At 48.0% G+C, this 25,445-nt stretch overlaps 1 protein-coding gene across 1 annotated transcript in view; it reads right to left on the minus strand.

The window, feature by feature from the left end:
• The window catches only part of LOC135891249 (discoidin domain-containing receptor 2-like), a 74,665-nt gene that overhangs the window by 38,557 nt on the left and 10,663 nt on the right, over positions 1–25,445 (minus strand). The window contains exons 3-6 of the mRNA XM_065418766.1: positions 23,482–23,710; positions 21,858–22,005; positions 21,513–21,618; positions 12,221–12,407 (exon numbers count right to left, since the gene is read on the minus strand). Of these exons, the coding sequence (XP_065274838.1) occupies positions 12,221–12,407; positions 21,513–21,618; positions 21,858–22,005; positions 23,482–23,710 (670 nt within the window). The remainder of the gene's footprint in view (positions 1–12,220; positions 12,408–21,512; positions 21,619–21,857; positions 22,006–23,481; positions 23,711–25,445) is intronic.

Genomic DNA, 25,445 nt, shown 5'->3' on the forward strand with positions numbered 1-25,445 from the left:
TCTCCACAGAGACGCTTGGAGGTCTTGAGGGTGCCAATTGCTAACCTGCAGAGTAACAGCGGGGCCTGCGAGGGGGGTGCATGTGTTGGCCATGGCCAGTGGAATTGGGGAGCTGACCCCAGCAGGCACAGATAAAGCTTCCTCACACTAAGGGCAGGTGGCAGCAAGGTGCCTCACAATGCTGGCTACCCCCGCGAAGCATCACACCAATGCCCTGGAGGGAAGCAGGGAAGAGGCTGACAGAAGCAGCAGCCATATTTCATCCAGCCTGAATGCAACTGGTCCACAGACGCACCAATCGAGGATACAGCTGGACAGGGACCGGCTAAGTCTAGAAGTGCGGCAGCACGCAGACCAAGAGCAAGAATGAGCAAACTGGGAGCAAGAGCAAACAAACGGGAAAACAGTGTCAGCACGAGGAGAGAGAGAAGGAGGATCAGAGCCAGCACGAAGAGAGGGAGAAGGAGGATCAGAGCCAGCACGAGGAGAGAGAGAAGGAGGATCAGAGCCAGCACGAAGAGAGGGAGAAGGACAAGGAGTGGCATTATCAGCTCGAGATGGAGACGGCACCAGCAGAATTCTAGTCCAGCCGGTGAAGCCAGGCACCATGTACCTGTTCTGGTGGGTGGCAAAGATTCCAATTTACTTCCTAGCTTCAGGGAAGGCAGTGACATGGGTGTGTTTCTAAATGCTTCTGAAATGGAGTGTGAATTGAAGAAGTTTGGGGCAGGAGGACCTGGTATGGTATCTGGCTCCACGACAGACAGTCAGGGACAAAGGCTTTGGACATTTTCACTCGATGGACAGGGAGGACTATAAAGATTATAAGTGATGTAAACAAACTTTGTTGCAAAACTTTAAACTAACCCCTGAAGAGTACAGGAGAAGGTTTCGGGGAGTTCAGAAAAACAGGGGACATGACCTACGTTGAGGTTTCAACCCAATTTAGGGATTATGTAAGAAAATGGGGACTTGGTTGGGGGGGTTACCATGGTCGATGAGCCCTGTGAATTATTGGGTTTAGAACAATTCTATAACTCTGCCACCCTGACCTAAAAACCTGGTTGAGAGACCAAAATCCCAGAGATGTAGCCACAGCTGGGAAATGGGCAGATCGGTACGCAGATAGTCGACCTGGGTTTGACAGAAAACCTAACAGAGATGGAATGGGATCAGAGGACAGGGATCAGGCCCAAGCCGAGACCCACACCCAGGAGCAGAGAAACCACCTCTGAGAAGCCCTGGGACGGGTGGGGAAATGCAGTGCGCCATATGCGGCCAGTGGGGTCACTCTGCCCAGAATCGCCCAACCCACCCACTGAGGCCAGTGCAGTGCTGGAAGGGGCAGCAGAGCCAGTCTCCAGGCAACCTAACGAGTGCAGCTGGCCTGTAGTAGGCTGCCTCATTGGCTACAGTCCCTGACTGGTGGGAACAGTCAGCAGACCAGCTCTTAAGCCCAGCAGCCATGGCAGTGTGGTGACTGCTCAAAGCATTCGCCCACAGCTGCGTCGGTTCCTGCGCCTGTTTGTTCCAGGCTTGTTCCAACCCCACTCCTGCCTCAGACCCAGCCCGACTCCTGCCTTGGCCCCAGCTTTGCCCCTGCCTTGCCTCATTCCAGGTAACCTGGCTATGACCCTCAGCTCCTATTCTGGACTTCTGACTCCGGCTCTGACATCTAACTCCAGCTCTGACCCTCAGCTCCAACTCCGGACTTCTGACTCCGGCTCTGACCTTGGGCTCCAATTCCTGGCTACTGACTCCTGCTCCAACCAGTATGCATGACTTCCCCCATCCTGATCTCTGACAGTTTGAGCAGCCATAAAAGCACAAAAAATAAGGGAACTACAGCTGATACGGTGAGCATGGATCCAAGAAAGGCCAATATCTTTGTCGGACATCGTGGGAGCCCTACAGACCTGAAAGCTCAAGCCACGCTGCCTTCAGCTCTAGCCCCTACTTCCCATGAGCCCAAGCTCCCCCTGCCTGACAAGTTCAGTGGCAACGGTGACAAATTTTGTGGTTCCTAAATCAGCGTTGACTCCAATTTCTGCTATGCCTGCAGTCACACCCCGCGTTACAGATCCTGAGGAGAGAAGAGACCCATCAATAGTCTCAACCAGATCTGGATGGACCAGACGTGTATGGTGGGAACAGCATGGCTTAAGTTCATAAAGTTACCTGAGGCCCCCGAGTCGACCTGGGCCTCTAGAGGGATCTCGGAGCTTACCGACAGTCAAATTAATAGAGGTATTCAGAGCTGCATCGGAAATTTACTTGGGAATCCTACTGCATTGGCTGTGGCCCATGGATGCTGGGAACCGCCGGAGGCGGAAGACGACCAGCTTGGCTCGGAACACCTCCTAAGGGCTGGGGACCTGGCATTTCCTGGCCCCCGCTCCACCCAAGACTTTGCTGGACACATCAAGGCAAGATGGCCAGGGTCCTCACAATATAAGCACAAGCCTAAAGCCTGATGTTGGTTCTTCTCCAAGTTGGAGAGGTGCGGGCGAGCCTGGTGAGCTGTGTCTGGGATGTCAGGGGCACAGGGAATGGTGGCTTCTGGGAAAAAAAATAATAATAATTGTATGCTCACGACACCACTCCATGAGGTGATCATCCGTTCTGATACACAAGCCAATCAGATTGTCCAAACTGGATGGAGGCTCCACCCACGGAAGCTCATCCTGTATCACCTCGTTTAACTCCAAGCGGAAATAGCAGCACTGTGTTGCCTCATTCCACCTGGTGTCAGAAGCCAAACGGTGAAATTCAGCAGCGAACTTGGCTATGGGCTGGCCTACCTGCTGTAAGGCCTGAAGGGTTGCCTTGGAGGTCCCCATACAGTTGGCATCACCGAAGATGATGGATGTAGCTTGAATGAATTCCTCTAATCATTGCAAGAGGGGGCTGGACTGTTCCAGGAGTGGGGAAGCCCTCTCCAGTCAACAAACTTAAGATGAGCCCCACACGGGCCTGGACTGTGGGGAATGATCGGGGGTGTAGAAGGAACAGGAGCTCACATTGGTTCAGGAAACTCTCCCCCCAAAACTTGTCCCGATCTCCAACCAATTTGTTGGGCAGCAGACTCCTCGGCTCTGGGAGGGGCAGAGTAGGAGGACCCAGCAGAGCAACCTGCACTTGTAGGGCCACGTTCTGTGATTGCCGGGCAGTTATTTGCACTTCCAGGTTCTGGATGGAGTCCACCAGTTCCGCTGGCGTTTTAGTAGCATCCATGTTAGCACCAAGAGCCCCTGGCCCCAATATTAAGGGCTCGCAATCTGTCAGCTGACCGGGATGGGGCGGTTTAGCTCAGTGGTCGGAGCGGAGCGCAGCGCAGGCCTAACGGCTAGAGTCATAGTCAGGAGCCAAAGCCAAGGGTCAAACTGGAAGGCAGGAACTGAATACCAGAGCTAAGGGTTGAGCTGGAGTCTGTTGTCAGAAGCCAGAGGGCAGGAACTGGAGTGAGCAGGGTATCAAGCAAGGAGAGGTTCAAGGCAGGAGCAGCTGGAATAAGGTAACTCAGGAGCAGGCACAGTGCTGGGTAAGAGTGTTGAGAAGCTGGCCAGTTGCTGCTGCTGGCCTCTGTAGCCAATCAGGTAGCCTGCTGCAGGCCAGCTGTACTGAGGAAGCTGCCCGGAGACTAGCTTTGCTGCAGGCCCTGATCCCTGACACACCGAGTGGAAAGAGGCCACCCAGTGTTGTTTTTTCTGGCTCGGCCTACGTGACGATATTAAAGATGAACTGGCGCGGGTGGAGTCCCCATTCGGCCTGGATGTGTTAGTTAATCTGTGCTTCAAGATCAATGACAGCCTGACCGAATGCCACAGAAAAAAAAAGGTCCTCCCTGCTCCTGCTAGCCTCAGCCCCAGAAGGGGGGGGGTTCGGGGCACCCTTCTCCCCTCCCCAGCAGTCCACACCCACGCTTGTCTGCTGCTACCCTGGTGATGGCCAATCAGCATCCAACACATCTCCAACTCTCTCTCTGGCTGCAGCCCCTTGAGATGCCTGACACCATCGTAGAGGCACTGGTAGACTTGAACACCTCTGGCAATTTCATGGATCTGGAGTTCGCCTAAGCACACAAGCTCCCCATCCAGAGCAAGGTCTCCCCCAACTTAGAGGAGTCCACAGATGGGTCACTCCTTTCATTGGGACTGGTCACCCACCAGATGGCTCCCTTTGAGGAAACCAGCTTTTGAAGCCACCAAGAAATCCTCCATTTTGGGCCAATTCATGCACTGCATTCATTAGTTGTCCTTGGCATCCCTGGCTTGTCGCCCATGATTCACGCATCTGCTGGTGGTCAGTCACAATACGCTTTGACTCCCCATTTTGCTGACAATCCTGTTTCCCTAGAGCCAACCGGGGACCAGCAACCCTTCGAGGTTTACTCAGTCCTCCAAAGAATTCAGAGACACAAAGAAAGGATTCAAAAGCAACCCCGGCAACCCACTGAACTTCTCCAACAGCTTTAGGGACTCCTGTTCAACAAAAAGAAAGCCAACACTCTCCCACCACATCACTGCTACAACTGCTCCATCAACCTCCAGCCAGGGGCAGAGGTTCCCTTCAGGCGCATTTACTCTCTCTGAACCCAGAGTTACCTTGAAGAAAACCTTCAGAATGGGTTCATTTGCCCTTCCATGTTTCTAGCAGGAGCCTGGATCTTCTCTGTGGCAGAGATGGCTCCCTCTGGCCTTGTTTGGACTACCAAGCTCTGAACAAGATTACAATCCGAAATTGGTACCCCTTACCACTTATTAATGAGCTGTTCGAAAGACTTTGCTCTGACAAGGTCTTCACAAAGTTGAACATTCACAGAGCTTATAACCTGGTGGGGATCCGGGAAGGAGATAAACGGAAGACCACCTTCTGGACCAGGTACGGCCTCTTTGAGCATTTGCTCATGCTGTTTGGGTTGTGAAGCCCCCCCGCAATTTCATAAATCCTGCATTTTATAAATGACATCCTTAGGGGCACGCTGGACCAATTTGTCATCATTTACCTGGATGACATCCTTATTTTCTCAGAAAGTCAGGCCCTCCACAATCATCAGGTGCGCAGTCTTGGAGAGATTCTGCCAAAACCACCTCTATGCAAAGCTTGAGAAATGCGAGGTTGGTAGGGACAGAGTGGAATTCTTGGGCTATATCATCTTGCCTGAAGGATTCACCATGGACCCGTGTAAGGTAGAAGCAGTATCCGACTGGACCACACCCAAGGACATCCATAGGGTGCAGCAATTCCTAGGGTTCGGCAGTTTCTACAGGTGTTTTATTAAAGGATTCTCTCGCCTGGCTGCACTCATAAAGCCACTCCTGTAAAAGGGGGCCACGTTTGTTTGGTCCATGGATGCTCCCTCAGATTTTGATTGACTGAAGAGGCATTCACTTCAGCATCCATCCTGCTTCACCCACTAAACCATTTAAGATGGAAGCCAATGCCTTTAATTTTGCCATAGGTGCAGTACTGTCTCAATATGTGGGCTCCAGCAACCAACTCCACCCTTTTATTCTTGGAAGCTAACCCCAGTGGGGAAAAAATTATGATATTTGTGACAAAGAGCAATTATCAAGGTGGCTTTCGAGGAGTAGCGCCACTCCTAGAAGAAGCCCAATTCCTGGTCCAAGTCCTGACGGATCACAAGAACCTGGAATATCTACAAACTGCTAGACACCTTAACCAGTGCTAGGTCTGCTGGTCTCTCTTCTTCACTAGCTTGGTAACTTATCACCTAGGTATGAGAAACGGGCAGGCAGATGCCCTGTCCCACAAAAATGAATCTCTCAAATCTGGTGAAGAGAACTCTGCCACCGTGCTCAAAGTATCCAACTTTGTCAATGGGACAATCAACAACAGTCTGACATCCTCCATCCACTCCCTGCTCCCCAATGACCCTGAATGATGTGTGTATCCAACCTGACTCTGGTTTCAGATTAGAGAAAAGCCTTCTCTATTGTAAGGGTTGTATTTATGTCCTGTGGGAGGGATAGCTCAGTGGTTTGAGCATTGGCCTGCTAAACCCAGGGTTGTGAGTTCAATCCTTGAGGAGGCCATTTAAGGATCTGGGGCAAAAATCTGTCTGGGGATTGGTCCTGCTTTGAACAGGGGGTTGGACTAGATGACCTCCTGAGGTTACTTCCAACCCTGATATCCTATGGAGGAACAATCTAGCCTTCAGGTATTGAAACTATGGCGCAATTTGCTGCTTGCAGGCTATTTTATCCAATTCAAGACCCGGAATCTGGTCTCAAGGACCTTCTGATGGCCAGGCCTATGAGCTTACATCAAAGATTATATAAGGTCCTGCAGCCTCTTCACCTGTACCAAGAACCCACGATCAAAACCCTTAAGTCTCCTCCAGCCTCTGCTCACACTTCCACAGCTATGGACTTCATTGTAGAACTGCCATGCTCCCAGGGACAGTTGGTAATCCTGGTGGCCATCAACCTCCTAACAAAGATGGAGCACTTCATTCCACGCTGAACTGTTCCTACTGCATGGGAGACAGCTCAGCTCTGCATGGAAAATGTTTTCCACTACCACAGGTTATCGACAGGTATTATATTGGATCAAGGACCCAATTCTGGTGGGAATTTCTCAGACTACTTGCCATCGAGTCCCTCACCTCATCCAATGGACTAATGGGCAAACAGAGAGGGTCAATCAAATCATGGAGCAGTATCTTCGCTGCTTTCTGAGTTACCACCAGGATGACTGTGTTCCCCCCCACACACACACACTGGGCTCTGCTGAATTTGCATATAACAATGTAATCCCCACCTTGACTCACAGCCCATTCTTTGCTAACTATGGCTTTCACCCCTACTTCAATCCAGATTTACCCATGAGGTCCCTAGTACCGGATGCTGCAGATTTAGCCTCCCACCTACACTGGGTGCATAGGAACTCAAGAAACACTTGCAGTCTGTCAAAGAATCCTATAAACACGGAAGAAGACCATGAGGCTGCCCGCCCAGTCTGGCCATAGGGGACAATGTGCAGATCTCTGACCAGAACTTAAATCGAGCTGCCCATCCGCCAAACTAGACTCCCAATATCTAGGCCTCTTCACGTTTATAGATCAGGTAAACCTGGTGGCCTTCAGGTAACAGATCCAAGTCCTTGAAGATATACCCCTTCTTTCACATATCACTTTTAAAGCCTTACACCGAGAACCCATATCCAAACCCTCCAACCCCCCACTGCCACCCATAACAGTCTGCGGACAAGAGTATTGGTCCAGTGAATCCTCAACTCTAGATGAGTTGGGGGAGGGCCCTAGTACCTGGTGGACTAGGAAGGCTACAGTACGGACAGGCAATCTTGGGAACCGGTACACTACATCCAACCTCAAAGCATTTACCCAGAGCTGTGTTGGTTCCTGCACCTGCTTGTTCCCAGCCCAGCTCCTGCCTTGGGCTCAGCCTTGCCTCACTCCAAGTAACCCGGCTCTGACCCTCAGCTCCTATTCCTGGCTTCTGACTCCTGCACTAACCACTAGGAATGACCACCCATGTCCTGGTCTCTGACACAGCTCAAATACTTCCAACTCCAGGGAATGCCAAGGGTGTTAATTGGCCAAGTAGCTGTAATTCACAGCCCATTAACACCCTCAGAGCCCCCTGGAGTCCTGTGTACACTGCCAGTGGAAACTGAGGTCACTCTATATAGTCTAAAAAAACAGGAGAATTTAGCACAACCTCAGCTTGCAAGGGCTGTGTACACATGGTCAAATACTTCGGGCTCCAGGGAGCTCCAAGGGTCTTAATTGGGTGTGAACTACACCGAAGTGGCCAATTAACATCTCTGGCTTTCCCTGAAGTCCAAAGTACTTAATCATGTAGACTTGCCCTGACTGACTGAACCTCTGGAGGGAGATGGTATCTAATGTCCACGCTGAGCCATTCACATCCCATACCACTGTGCACATGTCCTGCTGCACCCTGCTGGGGGCAGATCCATCAGATCGCCAGGGGGAGCAGAAGGTGGTAGTTAATGGGGGGACATTCACTGGATGGAGAGATACTGTGACTGCTAAAATGATAGTTAAGCCCCATGTCATGAAAGCCCATCAAATGCTCACAGGGTATAAAATCTGGGTTAAAGTTCCTGGGTAAAAGCCTTCACTCTACCTACAGCATGGATTTCAATACAGACCCAGGAAAGGTCAGGGCGCTGGTTGTAGGTATGTTGTCCGATATTCCATATTCTTTGCTTGTGGGGAATAACATTATGGCTTTAAAAGCAGAAGGGGCGAAGCAGGCCCCCTCAATTAGCACCAGACCTGCAAGGGATTGTGTGGCCAACATGCAAATGGGGAGGCTGACAGGGACGGGAGGGTGTCTGCCGCCTGAATCAGGTGTATACAGACACACCCCTGAGAGCAGGGGTGAGACAGCCTCCTTCTCCAAGCGAGGGATGAGACCGACTGACGTGAAGGGCAATCTGAAGCCCTGGCCAGGGAAATCAGCTCCCTGCCTACCCTTAGCAGCGACCCCGGGGCAGAACAGAGCATGGTGATCGCAAGTGTCTCCAGCCAAAAGCAGGGACCCGCCAGGGGTAGGATACGTACAAGTAGAGTGTAAAGCAGCTGCTGGGGTGGGAGCTGCTGCTCCTGTGGCCAGAGCCTGGCCTGGGGTGTGAGCTGCTGCCAGCCCGCTGCGCTCTGGAGGAGCAGCTCAGTTTTAAAGGGCCACAGCCGGCACCACGCACCCACTGATGCTGCGGTGCCCCAGGGTGCCTCACTCATCACCCTTGCAGCCAGGGGGCTAGAACCAGCTGCCTGTCCCCACCCCCACGTGCAGAGCAGCCACTTACAGGTAGCAGCTGAAGACACTGTTCAGAATTATGAATATTTCAGAGTTACAAACAACCTCCATTCCCGAGGTGTCCGTAACTCTGAGATTCTGCTGTACAGCCAAATGCCAGATCATACAAGAATGTAGGTCACATTTACTAGATTGGGGACTGGATCCTGGCAAGCAGTGACGATAAACTTTAGGTGTCGTGCTGGAAACCAACTGAACAGGATCTCCCAGTGTGAGGGTGTGGAAAAATGGGCGAATGGGAGTCTTGTATGTATAAAGCAGAGGAATATCACATAAAAGTAGGGACGTGGTATTACTGTTGTATACAGCAATCCTGAGACCATTACCTGAACACTGTCCACTTTGGGTGTGGATACTTCAAAAGAGATGTTGAAAAATTGGAAAGGATTCAGAAAAGAGCTACAAGAATGATTCAACCTTTGGAAAACCTGCCTTACAGCAAGAGACGTGAGAGGCTCGTTCGAGTTAGTGTAACGAAGAGAAGATTACAACGGGGGAGAGCTCAGTGGTTTGAGCATTGGCCTGCTAAACCCAGGGTTGTGAGCTCAATCCTTGAGGGGGCCATTTAGGGATCTGGGGCAAAAAAATGTCTGGGGATTGGCCCTGCTTTGTGCAGGGGGTTGGACTAGATGACCTCATGAGGTCCCTTCCAACCCTGATATTCTATGATCATGATGTACATACATGAGAAAATTTCTGATAATGAGGGCTCTTTAACGGAGCAGACAAAGGCATGGCTGGAAGCTGAAGCTAGATAAATTCAGGCTAGAGATAACATGGAAGTTTTTAACAGTGAGGGTAATTAACCACTGGAACAATTTACTTAAAGATGCAGTGGATTCTCTGTCACTTGAAGACTTTAAACCAAAACTGGATTTCTCATTCTAAAAGCCACGCTCTCACTCAACCACCAGTCGTTGCGTTGGATGCAGCAATCACTAGCTGCGGATTCTCTGTCCTGTGTTAAGCAGGAGGTCAGGTTAGATGGGCCTAATGGTCCCTTCTGGCTTTAAAATCTATGAACCTGTGAATTGGACAGGTCAGTTATGCATTGCGTAACGAACCATTTCCTTTCATCGGTTTTAAAGTCTCTACTTTCAGTTTTCATGAATGTCTCCTTTTATCGTGAGCAAGGGTGTGTCAAGGCAGATGATTTATCTTCTCTATACCATTCCTTAGTTTCTATACCTCTATTTTAACCCCTCCTCTATTTAAACACTCCAAATCTTTTCAACCTCTCCCCAGGGGTTGAGCTGGCCAGTTTGTGGTAGTTGGTTTAACTGTACTTTTCCCAGGGCAGTTGGTCTAAGGCCTTGGCTACACTCGCAGATTCACAGTGCTACCGTGGCAGCGCTGTGAAGCGCGAGTGTAGTCGCGCCGCCAGCGCTGCGAGAGCTGTCTCGCAGCGCTGCAAGTACTCCACCTCTCCGAGGGGAATAGCTTGCAGCGCTGCGAGGGAGCGTGCAGCGCTGCAGGCGCTGATTACACTGGCGCTTTACAGCGCTGCACTCGCTGCGCTCAGGGGGGGTGTTTTTTCACACCCCTGAGCGCAGCAAGTGCAGCGCTGTGAATTGCCAGTGTAGCCAAGGCCTAACTGTACTTTTCTTGTGCTCAGGAATCTCTGCTTTCATTTAAAAAAATGTAAATGGTTGTGAAAATGCCCTTTAACTTGTGAACGAATGAGTCTGAAATGATGGCTCTGGGAGAGATGTACTCTTCCTCTAGTTATTGCCAAAGATCATTCACTGAAATTACCTGACGACAGTGTAGCTCTTTCACTGTCATTGAAAGCATGGGAGAAAGAGAAGGGACAATCAGATTGCAAAGCGCTACTGTGAGTGGAGTCTTGTTTTGGCAAGTGAACTAGGGGAGCTTGGTCTGTGGGCAGAGTCTGAGAGAACATCACTCTTTTTCCGTCCAATTTAATCCATCTCCCCTCATGCCTCTACCGGCTTCTAACCATTCTCCTCACCTGTCACTGGACCCTTCCTTTCTGCTGTATCTTTCCAAGACAGGGTGACCAGTACTGATGAGTTTTCCAGGGAAGGACATCATACCAATTTATATAATGACATTATATAAATTATATATTATTATTTCCTGTCCCAGGTATCCTCACAGTTTTCTCTCTAGTGCCACTGCACACTAAGCAGGTGTTTTCACTGCAATGTCTACAGCTATGCCCAGAACTTTCTCCTAAAATGTTATAGGAAACGTAGATCCCAACACAAATCATTCCTCCCAATGTGCATTACTTGGCGTTCGTCAGCACTGAATGTCACCCATCATTGTGATGCCCATTCACCTAATGTGCTCAGGTCCCACTGAAGTTCCTTTCAGTCTCCCCTAGTCTTGATTTACGTAAATTTTCCCATCTGACTGCTCACCCCTTTTCTACATGATTAATTAATATACTAAACAACACTGACTCTAGGACCAGATTCTGTTAATTGATCTCATCTTTATTAATCTTACTGTTTGTTTTCTACCTCTTAGCCAGTTTTGAACTCATGACAGAACTTGACCTCTCACCTTTCACAAATGACAACTTGTACGGGACTTTGCCAACAGCTATTTGAAAACACAAATAAACTGCTTCTTCTTTATCAAGTATTTTACTGGCACTCTCCAGGTACCATAGGAGACAGGAGAGGCATGTCTCTCCTTAACCGGAGCTGTATTTCCCCTGTCATGTCATGGTCATCTAGACACTCTATATCTCTGTCTTTAATTATTGTTTCAGCCAATTTTCCAGACACTGAAGTAAGGCTCATTGGTGTATACATCCTGCATGATCCCAGCACCTTTTCTAAGTGTAGGTACATTTGTTATCATACAGTTCTGTGCTGTAGTATCTGATTTTAATGAGCGATTGCATACATTTTTTAGCAGCTAGGCGGCTTTGTTCTTAAGTTCTAAGTTCTTTCCGAATTCCTGGTGGTACAATGTCCTGGCAACAATGTCTGTCCTGGCAACTTGTTTCTCTTTAATTTCACAGTTTGTTCTAAGGCTTCCTTTTTCTCCTGTCTGTATCTAAGGATGTCTGGTGTATTACTTGGTATGTTTCTGTACCTTCACTGAGTGAGAGTGGCTTTTAGAATCACATTTCCAGTGAGAAAACTTGCATTTGCAAGTTCAAAATATTCTCTAAAATTCACTTCAAATGAGCTGTTTCTACAAATATTTCTGCCCATAAAGTAATTCATTACGATACACTAAAGGCCACAAACAAACAGAGCCAGAGCCAATGCAACTTCGTATTGAAATAAACATTGAACAGAACCTGCGTGGAGGTATCAGCCCAGAACCAGAATGCTGAGGAGAATCTGGCATCCTGTGTCCCACACTGACAAAGCCAAGATCTGGGGAGAGGGGAAAGACTGCAGTACCTTCATAGAGGTGAAGTTCCTCTGCCGGTCAAACTGAAACTCCATGTCGACAGAACCTGTGCTGAAGCTCTCATTCTTCCAGCCGACATAGTCATACCCTGGCCACACACGGTACTGATGACTCTGTGTGAAATCGTCCAGTCCCAGTACGCCATCTGTTAGCTGGCCCAGACCTCCATACAAATGCCTAGCAAGAAACGGCTCATGGTTAGGCAGAGCACCAGAGAAGAGAGAGAACAGAATCACAAAAAGAACAGGAGTACTTGTGGCACCTTAGAGACTAACAAATTTATTTGAGCATAAGCTTTCGTGGGCTACAGCCCACTTCATCAGATGCATAGAATGGAACATATAGTAAGTACTTAAAGTATCTTCACACCTTCTTGTCAACTGTCTGGAATGGGCCATCTTGATTATCACTACAAAAGTTTTTTTTCTCCTGCTGATAATAGATCATCTTAATTAATTAGCCTCTTAGAGTTGGTAGGGCAACTTCCACCTTTTCGTTTTCTCTGTATGTATATATATCTTCTTACTATATGTTCCATTCTATGCATCTGATGAAGTGGGCTGTAGCCCACGAAAGCTTATGCTCAAATAAATGAATTAGTCTCTAAGGTGCCACAAGTACTCCTGTTCTTTTTGCGGATACAGACTAACACAGCTGCTACTCTGAAACAGAATCATAGACTCTTCCGGGTTTGACCTCTATTCCTCTCTTGGTACTGAGAAAGGATTGATTTCATTATACCTACAACACCCTGAAGAGACGAGTACCTAGTTTCAGTCCCGACTATCTCCTGAATGTTCCCAGCCACTCCTTGACCCAAGGCAGCTTCTTCTGTTTTGAGGGACAGTGAGAAGCCTTTTCTCTACTCCTGCATGAGAAGCTGTAGCCAAGCGGCCAGTGCAAAAGCAGAGATTGGAGAAGATATCACTGGGCTCAGAGCCTTTCCAGAGTCTGTCACGCCCCTTTGTGGATCAGAACACAAGCAGCTCAGGAACATACATAGGCAGTTTTCTCTTGCTGAGTGGTTTAGGCAGGGCCAAGCCCTGCACTGGATACGGCCAGCAGTTTGTGTGCTGATCTGAACCATTTGCCAATGAGAGCAAAACACAGCCACGGACAACTCCTGAGAAAGAAAATGGAGACTCTAAAAAGGGACATTTCAGTTCCACCAAATAGGTGGGGCTCAACCCTGGGATTTTTGCCACTGAGCTGTGGAGGGGGCCGTGTGGAGCTGCCTGCCGAGGGGCAGCGCTGGGGAGACTATCACAGGAAGGCTGCTCCTCACCTCCAGGGGCTTGTGTGGACCCTGCCTGCTCCCCTCCCCTGGGAGAGCACGGTCCCTGTGTGCCACCATGCAGATTGGGCAAGGGCAGTTACCATGGAGACCCTTGTGCAGATGTGCGAAAGGGGAGTCTCTTGCACCTGAGCAAGGGACCTCCAAATCCAGCCTGTAGACAGCAACACACCCAAACTCTGATTCTCCTGAGAGACGGTGGCTTTGGATTTGGGCAGGACTTTCCAGGACACCTGAGTTAACCTCTTAGATGGAAGAGCCCCTATGGAGTGAGGATAACATACTTCAGACATTTTGCTCCTGCAGACTATTCTAATGTCCTGGAAACCCTTAACAGAGTTTCCGTATGGGCCTGATTGTGTCTCCTTGATCTGTGCATGGAACTCACCTGTGCGTGGAAGGGGATCAGCAACCTCCATGGCAATTTTTCAGACTAATAGTTTATTTGCTGAAAAATGCACTTGCCGTCAACCCAAAACCATTTGTGACTTTGACATGAAGGAGGGGGCGGGACCCACCTTACAGTCCAGTTGATGGGGCACTTACTTGCGATGTGTGGACCCAGATCTGAATGATTGCTCTGGAGCAGGGATTTGAACCCCTACGTTCCCCCCTCCCATGCGAGTATCCTAACTGCCAGGCTATCCTGAGGTGGGGCTTTTTCACCTGTCGAAGCTGTTCCACTTTGTATAAATAATTAAATATTCATTGGCGCAGGGACTTGAACTTGTGTTAACTCCCCCTAGCCCCCTGAGGAGTTCCCTAACCACCAAGCTACTGACTCATTCTTATCCTTTCTCTTTGAATAACTAAACTGTCAGACTTTAACAACTCTCTGTTCAGCACATGCGAACTGAGATTTTTTTCAGAGCCTTTTATCTTATCCAAATTTCAGCAGGTTTTCACAGGTACAGTCCGCAAAAGGCATTTTGCTGGCATGAGGGTGACCCGGTGGCAAAATCTCATGTCCCTGCTGTACAGTATGGAAGCTCTAGAACTTCTCAATGAAACGGTTGTAAGACGTTTTTAACATGTGCAAAACAACATATTTTTCCTTAATTTTATTCTTGGAAGCAGCTGAAGAGTTTTTGCTGAAACTTAACAAAAAAAAAAAAAAAAAAAAAATCAGCCTGAAACAGACACCCAGCATAGAAAATTTCAGCCAGAACTGTTCAAGTTTGGCAAAGTTAGAACAAACTGAAAACAGGGTCTTATAATGGGAAGATTCTCTATATCCTAGTAAGGAGGGAAGGATGGAAGTTGATAAAGTTCAGGTAGGAACTGAAGAGAAAAAGTCAAATGAAAAAGAATCCCATTCAATTACATCACATAATGGCAGACAACTGACAAATTTCATAAGTGCTTGGATACAAATGCTAGAAGTCTAAATACTAAGATGGGTGAACTTGAGTATCTGATATTAAATGAGTATATCACAGAAACCTGGTGGAACAATGATAATCAATGGGACATGGTAATACTAGGGTACAAAATACATAGGAATGACAGAGTAGGTCTCCCTGGTGGGGGAGTTACACTATATGTGAAAGAAAGCATACAGTCAAAGAGAATAAAAATCTTAAATTAATCAAACTGTAAAGATGTATAGAATCTCTAGAGATAGAAATTCCATGCTTGAATAATAAGCATATAACAGCAGAGATATACTAGCGATCACTTGACCAGGATGGTGATGGTAATTGTGAAATGCTCCAGGAGATTAGACATGCTATACAAAATAGAAAACTCAATTAATAATGGAGAATTTCAACTATCCCCATATTGACTGACTACATATCACCCCAGGATGGGATGCAGAGACAAAATTTATTGACACCATCAATGACTGCTTCTTGGAGCACCTAGTCCTGGAATCCACAAGAGGAGAGGCAATTCCTGATTTAGCCCTAAGTGAAGCACAGGATCTGATCTGATCCAAGCTGAACTGCTTGGTAAAGTGACCATAACAATTAAATTTAACATCCTTGTTGAGGGAAACACCAAAGAATCCAAACAGTGTAGCATTTAATTTCAGAAAGGGGAACTACACAAAAATGAGGAAGCTAGTTAAACGGAAATTAAAAGGTACAGTCCAAAAAGTGAAATGCCTGCAAGCTGCATGGAAACTTTTTAAAAGCATAATAGATGCTCAAATAAAATGTATACCCCAAATTTAAAAAAAAAAGTAAGAGGACCAAAAAAGTGCCACTATGGCTAAACAACAAAGTAAAAGAAACGGTTAGAGGCAAAAAGGCATCCTTTAAAAACTGGAAGTTAAATCCTACTGAGGAAAATAGAACGGGGCATAAATTCTGGCAAGTAAAGTGTAAAATTATAATTAAGCAGGCCACAAAAGAATTTGAAGAGCAACTAGCCAAAGACTCAAAAACTAACAGCAATAAAATGTCTAAGTACATCAGAAGCAGAAAGCCTGCGAAACAGTCAGTGGGGCCACTGGACAATCAAGGTGAGAAAGGAACATTCAAGGACGATAAGGCCATTGCAGAGAAGCTAAATTAATTCTTTGCATGAGTCTTCACTGCAGAGGATGTGAGGGAGATTCCCACACTTGAGCCATTATTTTTAGGTGACCAATCTGAGGAACTGTTCCAGATTGAGGTGTCAATAGAGGAGTTTTTGGAACAAATTGATAAATTAAACAGTAATAAGTCACCAGGTCCAGATGGGATTCACCCAACAGTTCTGAAGGAACTCAAATATGAAATTGCAGAACTACTAACTGTGGCATGTAACCTATCATTTAAATCAGCTTCTGTACCAGATGACTGGAGGACAGGTAATGTGACGCCAATTTTTTAAAAAGGCTCCAGAGGCAATTCTGGCAATTACAGGCCGATAAACCTAACTTCAGTACCAGGCATATTGGTTGAAATTACAGTAAAGAACAGAATTATCAGACACAGAGATTAACCTGATTTGTTGGGGAAGAGTCAACATGGCTTTTGTGAAGGGCAATCAGACCTCACCAATCTATCAGAATTCTTTGAGGGGGTCAACAAACAGGTGGACAAAGGTGATCCAGTGGATATAATGTACCTGGACATTCAGAAAGCCTTTGACAAGGGCCCTCACCAAAGGCTCTTAAGCAAAGTAAGCAGACATGGGATAAGAGGGAAGGTCCTCTCATGGATCAGTAACTGGTTAAAAAACAGAAAACAAAGGATAGGTATAAATGGTCAGTTTTCAGAATGGAGAGACAGGGGGTCTGTACTAGGACCAATGCCGTTCACCATATTCATAAATGATTTGGAAAAAGGGGTAAACAGTGAGGTGGCAAAATTTCAGACAATACAAAATTACTTAAGATAGTTAAGTACAAAGCAGAATGTGAAGAGTTACAAAGGGATCTCACTAAACGGAGTGACTGGGCAACAAAATAATAGATGAAGTTCAGTATTGATAAATGCAAACTAATGCACATTGGAAAACATAATCCCAACTATACACTCAAGAAAGAGATCATGGAGACATTGTGGATAGTTCTCTGAAAACATCCGCACAATGTGCAGCAGCAGTCTAAAAAGCTAACAGAGTGTTAGGAACCATTAGGAAAGGGATAGATAATAAGATCGAAAATATCATAATGTCACTATATTAACCCAGGGTACTCCCAGTTTTGGTTGCCCGTCTCAAAAAAGATATATTAGAATTAGAATACGTACAGAGAATGGCAACAAAAATGATTAAGGGTATGGGACATCTTCCATATGAGGAGAGATTAAAAAGAGTGGGACTTTTCAGCTTGGAAAAGAGATGACTAAGAGGGGATATAATAGAGATCTGTAAAACTGTGACTTGTGTGGAGAAAGTGAATACGGAAATGTTATTTACTCCTTCACATAACACAAGAGCCAGGGGGGTCACTCAATGAAATTAATAGGCAGCAGGTTTAAAACAAACATAAGGAAATACTTCTTCACACAACAGACAGTCAACCTGTGGAACTTGTTGCCAGAGGATGTTGCGAAGGCCAAAACTATCACAGGGTTCACTAAAGAACTAGATAAGTTCATGGAGGATAGGTCCATCAATGGCTATTAACCAAGATGGTCAGGGATGCAACCCTATGCTCTGGGTTTCCCTAGCCTCTGTTTGCCAGAAACCGGGAGTGGAGGACAGGGGATGTATCACTTGTTAATTGCCCTGTTCATTCCCTCTGAGGAATCTGGCACTGACCACTGTAGGAAGACAGGACACTAGGCTAGATGGATCATTGATCTGACACAGTGTGGCCAATTTTATGTTCTGAAGCATGCTGGTAAAAGTGACTCTGCCAGAGTGGGAATTCTCCTTCATGGACAGCATGGAAACATAACAGCTCTCCTGGATCACGGTGGCTACTCTTTTCACATAATGAACATCCTTCTATGATAATCCCAGTATCACAGATCATGCCAAGCCATTGCTCTGGTCTTGGGTTCACCTCATGAAATCCATTATGGACTTTACTATTATCCCTCGGATACTATGATGATGGGCAGTGATATAAAACCCATAGATAGAGAGAGAGAGATGTAATTGAGAATTTCTTTTTCTGGCACTCAGGAATGACTACCATTCCTCTACCAAAGAGAAGTCCTGCTCCTTCATAAGCCAGGAACATCATCCTTCTTTTCTCTTGGCCACGTCATTACTGTCATTACTACTTGGAGCTGTGAATCTCCTTTAGTGACTTCTTGAACGGCTGCTGTGATAGCAGGCCTCCCAGCCTGACAGCATATATCCATCTCTCCTCTGCAAATGAGTCTCCCTTTTCTGGAGGGGATTCGACCATTACTGTGAACGTCGTCTCCACCAGGACCTTCAGCCTGTGTGGGTGTATTGTACTGCGAGGTTGTGCTTCTGGAGCTGCAGAAACATTCTCCAAAAGTGTGCTAATGGATGGCTTCCTAAAAGGTGCCTCCAAAGGCTTGTGATCGGTCTGAATTAGGACTGTTATTGCTGAAAGTAAACTAATGAAACTTTCTCATTGCATACAAGGCTGCAAGCAACTCTTTCTCACTCTCTGCTTAGCTTTGTTCGGCAGTATTAAGCTCTTGTGAGGGATCTGCTACTGGCTTGGCTTTCTTGTATTAAACCTGCTCTCAACCCATTTTCCAGGGCATAAAACTTGAGAATTGAGAACTGTTGGGGTGTGGAAAGGGGCTGTATTACTGGAATCTAGAAACTTCTGGAAGGTAAGCAGGGGCAAGATAATATAATTCTACATCAAGGTGTCTGACTCTTTTTATTTGCCAGTCTTCACTGCTGAAGTCACTGGATAATTGTTTCTCATTCTAAATGTAGTAAATATGAATGCTACAGATCATGCTAATGGGTGACTAGGTTGTAGGGCTCGATTCTGCCACCCATACTTACCCTGGGTCGATTTTACTCACACGAGAGGTCACTCTCAGATTGGATGAGCTTCTGAAGTCAAGGGTCTTCTGGTGATGGTGCATATTGGCACTAATGACACTGCATCATAGATTATAGATAACTGCAGGGAACTGGGAAGGGTACTGAAGAAGAAGAATGTCCAAACCATCTTCTCAGAGGCTGTTCCTGTCCCCTGAGCAAAGGAAGGCAGAAGATTCTGGAAGTGAACCGCAGGCTGTGAAGTGGTGTAGGGTAAGGTAGAGTAACACTGGTCCTCCTTCTACAGGAAGAGGGGGCTGTACAGTGTGGATGGCCTCAATCTCAGCAGAAGGGGAACCAATCTCCGCAGGACAGGCTAGCTTGCGTAGTCAGGAGGGCGTTATAGTAATAGCAAATGGGGAGGATGAACAGAGGGAAGACATGAGGACTTAGCTCAAAATGGAGATTTTGAGAACAACATTAATCAAGAAGCACACAGACATGAAGAGAAGACATGAACTGCCTACACACCACTGCTGGGAGCCTGGGTAACAAACCAGATGAGTTGGAATTGCTTGTTTATGAGCATAAATTCGATCTAGTTGGTTGGTATTACTGAAACCCGGTGGAAAGATTCACATGACTGGAAAGTTAAAATCAATGGTTATAACTACGCTTGGCAGATTTTTTTTTATAATTCTGATAGATAATATCAATGTTTATTTTTAAGCATTTTAATTTTTTTATCTATTTAAATATTTATAGTTGCAGGAAATTATGGGGGATCAGACAATAATTATTTAATGATAGTAGATGTTGAGATTCAAAAAATTAAAGCTTTGTAACCATTAAAGCAGAAATTGTCAACATCAGAGGGTAAAAATATCCAAAGTAAATATCTTAAAGCAAACGGATGGGCTGTTTACCACACACTTGCCCAGAAAGGGTTAATGAAGACCGAGAAGGGGGCTAATTAACCCCACAAGCCACAGCTGAGGGGAATCAGGTGGCTAAGTAATCCCATGACTGAGTCAGACAGCCCAGCTGCGGAGAAATGAGCTGGGCTGGGACTATAAAGACAGGGAATTGGAAGCAGAGGGGTGGCTGGGAAACTGCAGTCGCTCCCTGGGAGAAGGGAGGTGCTTTGGGGCTAGCAAACCCAGTGGGGAAGGTAGGGTAGGGCTCAGGGAAAGGCAGTAAAGTCTAGACGGGAACAAACCTTGACTGCTAGCTAGAGGGTCCCTGAGCTGGAATCTGGAGTAGAGGGCGGGCCTGGGTTCCCCAGCCACTGAGGAAATGGCACCATGGGGCAGTGACTGAGACTGCTCGTGTGCAGAGAGACTTTGAAAGACTTTGATACCCTGGAAGGGGAAAATGCATAGAGTGACCTGGCTGGAGGTCTCGTGCTGTGAGAGAAGGGCTGCAGACCCAGAGAGAGAGGCGGAGAGACGGCATGCAAAGGGGGCTGACCCGGAGAGATGGCATGGAAGGGGCGCTGACCTCACGCGCTATTCCCCAGCGTTACCAGGAGGAGGCGCCATCCTAGCAGTGAGTGGAGCACCCCATCACAGTTGGCGGAGAATGCGGGCAATGATGGTCACCCTGATACAAAGGGAGTCTGAAAGACTGTGCAGGAGATTGCCCCTGATAGAATGGGAGTGTGAGAGACTCACAGACGGTTTGAGACTGCTGCCCCTGATACAAGGGGAGTGGGAAAAGCTGTAGAAGAGACACTTGAGGCAAAGGGACAATGAGGCTGCCATATGCAGAGGCCTTCTTTGTGAAGGGTGGGTGTACCCTCTCACACTGGACCACAGAGCTGCCACCTACTGTCCACTGCTACCACCTGATCTCCTCAATGCCAGTGCAGGTCTAGCCAGACCCCCAAGTTGTAACCTTGAGGTGCCAATGGTGGTTAGACAACCTCAGTCCTAGAAGTTGCTGTAGTTAGCATTACCTCTGTCTTGCCTGGACTGAGCCTCAACCATGCCCCGATCTCTGGAACCTCCCTGGCAGAAAGCCACTCACAGCAGTTTCCTCCACTCCCCCATGGAGCAGCAGATGGGTTAGCAACGTTAGTGATCGACAATAACAAAAGCAGCTGACATATCTAATAGTACAAGCAGGGAGACCTGATCAATGTCCATCACTAGGAGATCACTGACCAACGCAATAAGTGCAGCCTCGGAGTCAAACCCTGGTTTGTACCCAGCCTGACAAGGGTCACAGGGCTCTGACGCAGACGAGTCCTGTGACAGCTGTGTCTCTACAACTCTCTCCATCCTTTTAACCAAAAGGGGAAGGCAAAAACCTGGACAATAGCTGGCCATATAACAACGGGTGTATGCAGACCCCCTTCATCCCGCCGTCTCCAGCAATGGACCCAGTACTTTCCCGCTTACTTTCACCAGCCAGAAGGGCATGGGTCTGATGCACTACAGGCCTGCATGCCCTTTAGGGACAGTATCTGCCCAACACATCACCAGAGGAATTAAAACAACCACATCCCTCAACTAGCAAAGTGGCCGATTCCAGAAGGATTCTGGGACTAAAAGTATAGCGATAGGCTCAGGGACAAAGAGGAGACAAGATGCACAGTGCCAGAGAGAGACCAGGGCCGCCAGTCCCACCTGCGCTCCTGGAAGCCATCGTAGGTTGAGTCATTCAGGTAAATGATGGGAGAGCCAGGGGCCGCTATCGTCCCTCCCTCAGGGATGCTGTAGGACGCCAAACCATCTAGAAAAGAAGGCCACAGAGCTGAGAAAACACGTCAGCAGCCGCTTCTCATTTTCTCTGTCCACAGGGTTTCCTCTTCCTTCTTGATCTGAGCAAACATTGGTCAACAGGAAGCTGTAAGGGCCTGGCACTCACTGCAAGAGTGGGGCAGCCAGTGTGTCCTCATCACAGTGCTGGGGACAGGCAGCCAAGGGACCCTGGGTAGCCCCTGTAGAAGGAATATGAAAACGGGTCCTTACCAAACCAGATGCAGCCATAGAGCTCCACCCTCATGCAGACAGTCATGGGCAGCTCCGTTACAGGGATCACCCGGATATAACGGGCAATGATTGGGGGCCGAAGATCTTTCAGGACCACATCGTATGTATCAATGTTGCCTTGAATCACCTGGAAACAGAGGATGACTTAAGTGACCAGCTGCAAACACAGCAGGACACACACTCATGGCCTTAAATGCAGCTGGAGAGAATGAGCCTGGAAAAAAGAAGCTGGCAAAACAAAGCACAACTGTCTGACTCCAACACTCGCAGAGCCCCTCCCTGCTGTGTGCAGGGCGGGGGGGGGGCTAGGGCAGCACAATCACACAGCCCCTCACTGCTCTGGGCAGGGCAGCGGGCTTGGGAGAAGCTGGGCTCTGCAGTTTGGAGACAGTGGGAGAAATTCAATTCTGGTGTAAATCCAGTGAAGTGAATAGACTTAAACAAAGGATGATTTTGGCCCAGAATGGTTGGCATGATGGGGTCCTGAACCCTCTGCCTCACCAGCTGACATCCCCTTTTCCCTCACATTAGAGGCTGTTCGTGCTATAATACATGATAAATTTAAAAAAATAATGATTATTGATAATAACAATCTGACAACATGACGGAGCAGCAAGAGACTTGTGATGGCTGGTGATACACCAGCAGGAACCTTTTGTTATCCAGGATGTATGTCATTCATTAACAAGAGAATCAAAAGATGGCAATCAATGTTCACTGTGTTCTAGTGTCAGATAAAGCAGCTCATTATGACCTGCTGAGCATTTCCAGCGATGGAGAATGTCACTGCAATAGTTAGCATTCCACCCAGAGCTGGATTAAGGTCTGGGCCTACCAGGTCCAGGATCTGGGAGTCATGTGATTATGTCTGAATCCCAGCTACATTAAGAGAAAAAAACAGTCACTTGTTCTCACGGGTGTTGAAAAAAAATCTTGAAGACATGACCTGGGTGTAACTAATGTAGCACCGTCTGCCTGAGTCTGAAGAGAGTCTGAGACGATAGCTCTGAGAGGGGCAATTGTCCTGAGTATAACCAACTTAGCCTTCTTTTAAAGACAGGCATCCAGCATACCCCCTATCCTACCCAACCGATATCCAATCCACCCCCATTCTGTATGCCCTCCCCTCCTCAGAGAAGGGTGCTCTGGGTGGAGGCCTGCTGCACTCAAGGCAGCAGAAAAGATGGCTCTGCAGTTTGTAGTTTAGGCGAGGAGAGGAAACACCCCTGGCTAGTGGGAAGGTGGTGGGCACATGGTGCCAGACCTGGATTTCAACATATCTTAGCTGAGCATCCAGGCATGTGGGGTCTGGGGGTTAGCCAGGTGACTCAGGTGAGGAGAATGGCTGGTGCTTGGGGCTCAGTTACAGAGAATTGTGCTGCATATCCTAGTAGACTGGGGAGTCAGGCCCAGCGGCAGAGCCCTTGGCAAGGTTTAGCATTAACACAGAGGTGAGATGCTCTAGCGACAGGCAGCAGGCAAAGGTAAAGGGGGACTGTATCTCCTGGAATTCAAAGTCCATGTGGCTTTTACAACTGCTATGGAAAGCCCAGAGGCTGTGTTGAGAGGATAGGAGCTCTGTAAACCCCCCCTCTGCACCCACCTGCCTGCCCTGCCGATCTTTCCAGGAGATCCAGCGCTCCCCACTGCGGCTGTAATCGATGCGGTAGGCACGGGCGAACTCTTTGCCTGTGGCACGGGCATGCCGTCCCTGCGTCCCAATCAGCGTGATGAAAAAGAGTTTGTGGAGATCGATTTGGAGGAACTGCACATCTTCCGGCTGCAACAGGCCTGCTGGGCACCACGCTCCATCCCCTTCTTCCCTCTGCAACCTGATGGGGTGAGAGATGCACACCTAAAAGGCCTTACTCCCAAGGATCTAGTCTTCCAGGCACTCCTCCCTCCCAAGGAAGGATCTGCAGCATGAAGGGGCACTATCCTAGCCTGTGTTCTTTGGCACAGACACGGTGACTTCTTCAGTCCATCCATAAGCCACTCCAGGGCTTCTGCAGCATTGTGAGGCAAGAGATGAACAAGTGCCCCAAAGGCTGACATAGTCGCTTTGGCATGACTTATTGCTAGTACGCCTTGTTTACACTGCCATATTTGGCACCCCCAGCCTCCGTTCAGCAGCATGGGGGTTGACAATGCTTTAAGTGCCTGTGTAGAAGAGACCGAAGACATCATGTCAGCTTTTCATCTGTAAATTGCACTGTATATATAGATATCTGCTATGATACAAAAACAAACAACAAACCTATGGTAAAAGCATCTGCTAGAGGGCTTTCCCTTCACCCCCTCCCCTGGTTCTTGTCATGCAGACAGAAAGCAGAAGACCAGAAGTCCGAAGTGCAGACAATGCGATGTTTATTGGGGTTAGTTCCAAGCAAACATATCTATAGCGCTACGCACCAGCAGAGTCTGTTTCCCAGTGTCCCCCTTCCCAGCTCTGATGCTGCAGAGCCTTGCCTATGTCCCCGTTCCCCACTCCCACCTCCTCCTTCTTAGCAGGCCCAAATATACCTGCAGTGCACGCCCCTAGTCACACCCCTTACAACTTACCGTCATGTTCCGTTTTGGAGGGTTGTGAGTCTGGGGTCTTTGTCCCACCTCTTTTGTATCCCATGGGAGGGGTAAGGAGTCAGGTCATGTCTGGCCAAGGCCAGGCTTTTCTTTGACTTTTAGTGTTTCTTATGCCTCCCTCCCATCCCCCCTTGCCCCTCCTAACTGATCGCTTGACCTTGGCTTGAGAGAGGCGCTAGGCAGCCTTCCAGTGTGTGCTCATACACTCCCATGATATCCAAAACACTTTAGTTCAGTGCTTCTCAAAGTTGGGCTGCCGCTTGTTCAGGGAAAGCCCCTGGCGGTCCAGGCCGGTTTGTTTACCTGCCGCGTCCGCAGGTTCAGCCAATCGCGGCTCCCACTGGCCGCGGTTCACTGCTCCAGGCCAATGGGGGCTGCGGGAAGTGGCGCGGGTCGAGGGATGTGCTGGCCGCCCTTCCTGCAGCCCTCATTGGCCTGGAGTGGCGAACCGCGGCCAGTGGGAGCTGCGATCAGCCGAACCTGCAGACGCAGTGGGTAAACAAACAGACCTGGCCCGCCAGGGGCTTTCCCTGAACAAGCAGTGGACCGGCTTTGAGAAGCACTGCTTTAGTTCATAGAATCATGAAGATTAGGGTTGGAAGAGGAGGATCTAGTCCAATCCCCTGCTCAAAGCAGGACCAACACCAACTAAATCATCTTATCTCATCATCTCTTTTCACCCCATCTGCTTTGTGGGCAGAAGCAACACACAATGTCTTTGTTCTTTGTTCACACATTAGTAAGGATATAAGAATATCAAAAAGTCAAACCCAAAATTCTCCCTCAGGCTAACAAACAGGCCTATATACGAACACATGCCATACGGCTGCAGAGTCAAAACCTCCAAAGTTAGGAAATGCCCAATAGAAAGGCTGGATGGTGCTCAGGGCTGTGTAGTGAATGAGGACCGCACAGGTGGATGGGTCTGCCTCAGTCGCTTCAGAAGTCGACATGCCTAGGATGACATTTGGTTACAGTAACTGA

Source organism: Emys orbicularis, chromosome 18 (genome assembly GCF_028017835.1).
Source record: "Emys orbicularis isolate rEmyOrb1 chromosome 18, rEmyOrb1.hap1, whole genome shotgun sequence".
NCBI classification, from domain to species: Eukaryota; Metazoa; Chordata; order Testudines; family Emydidae; genus Emys; species Emys orbicularis.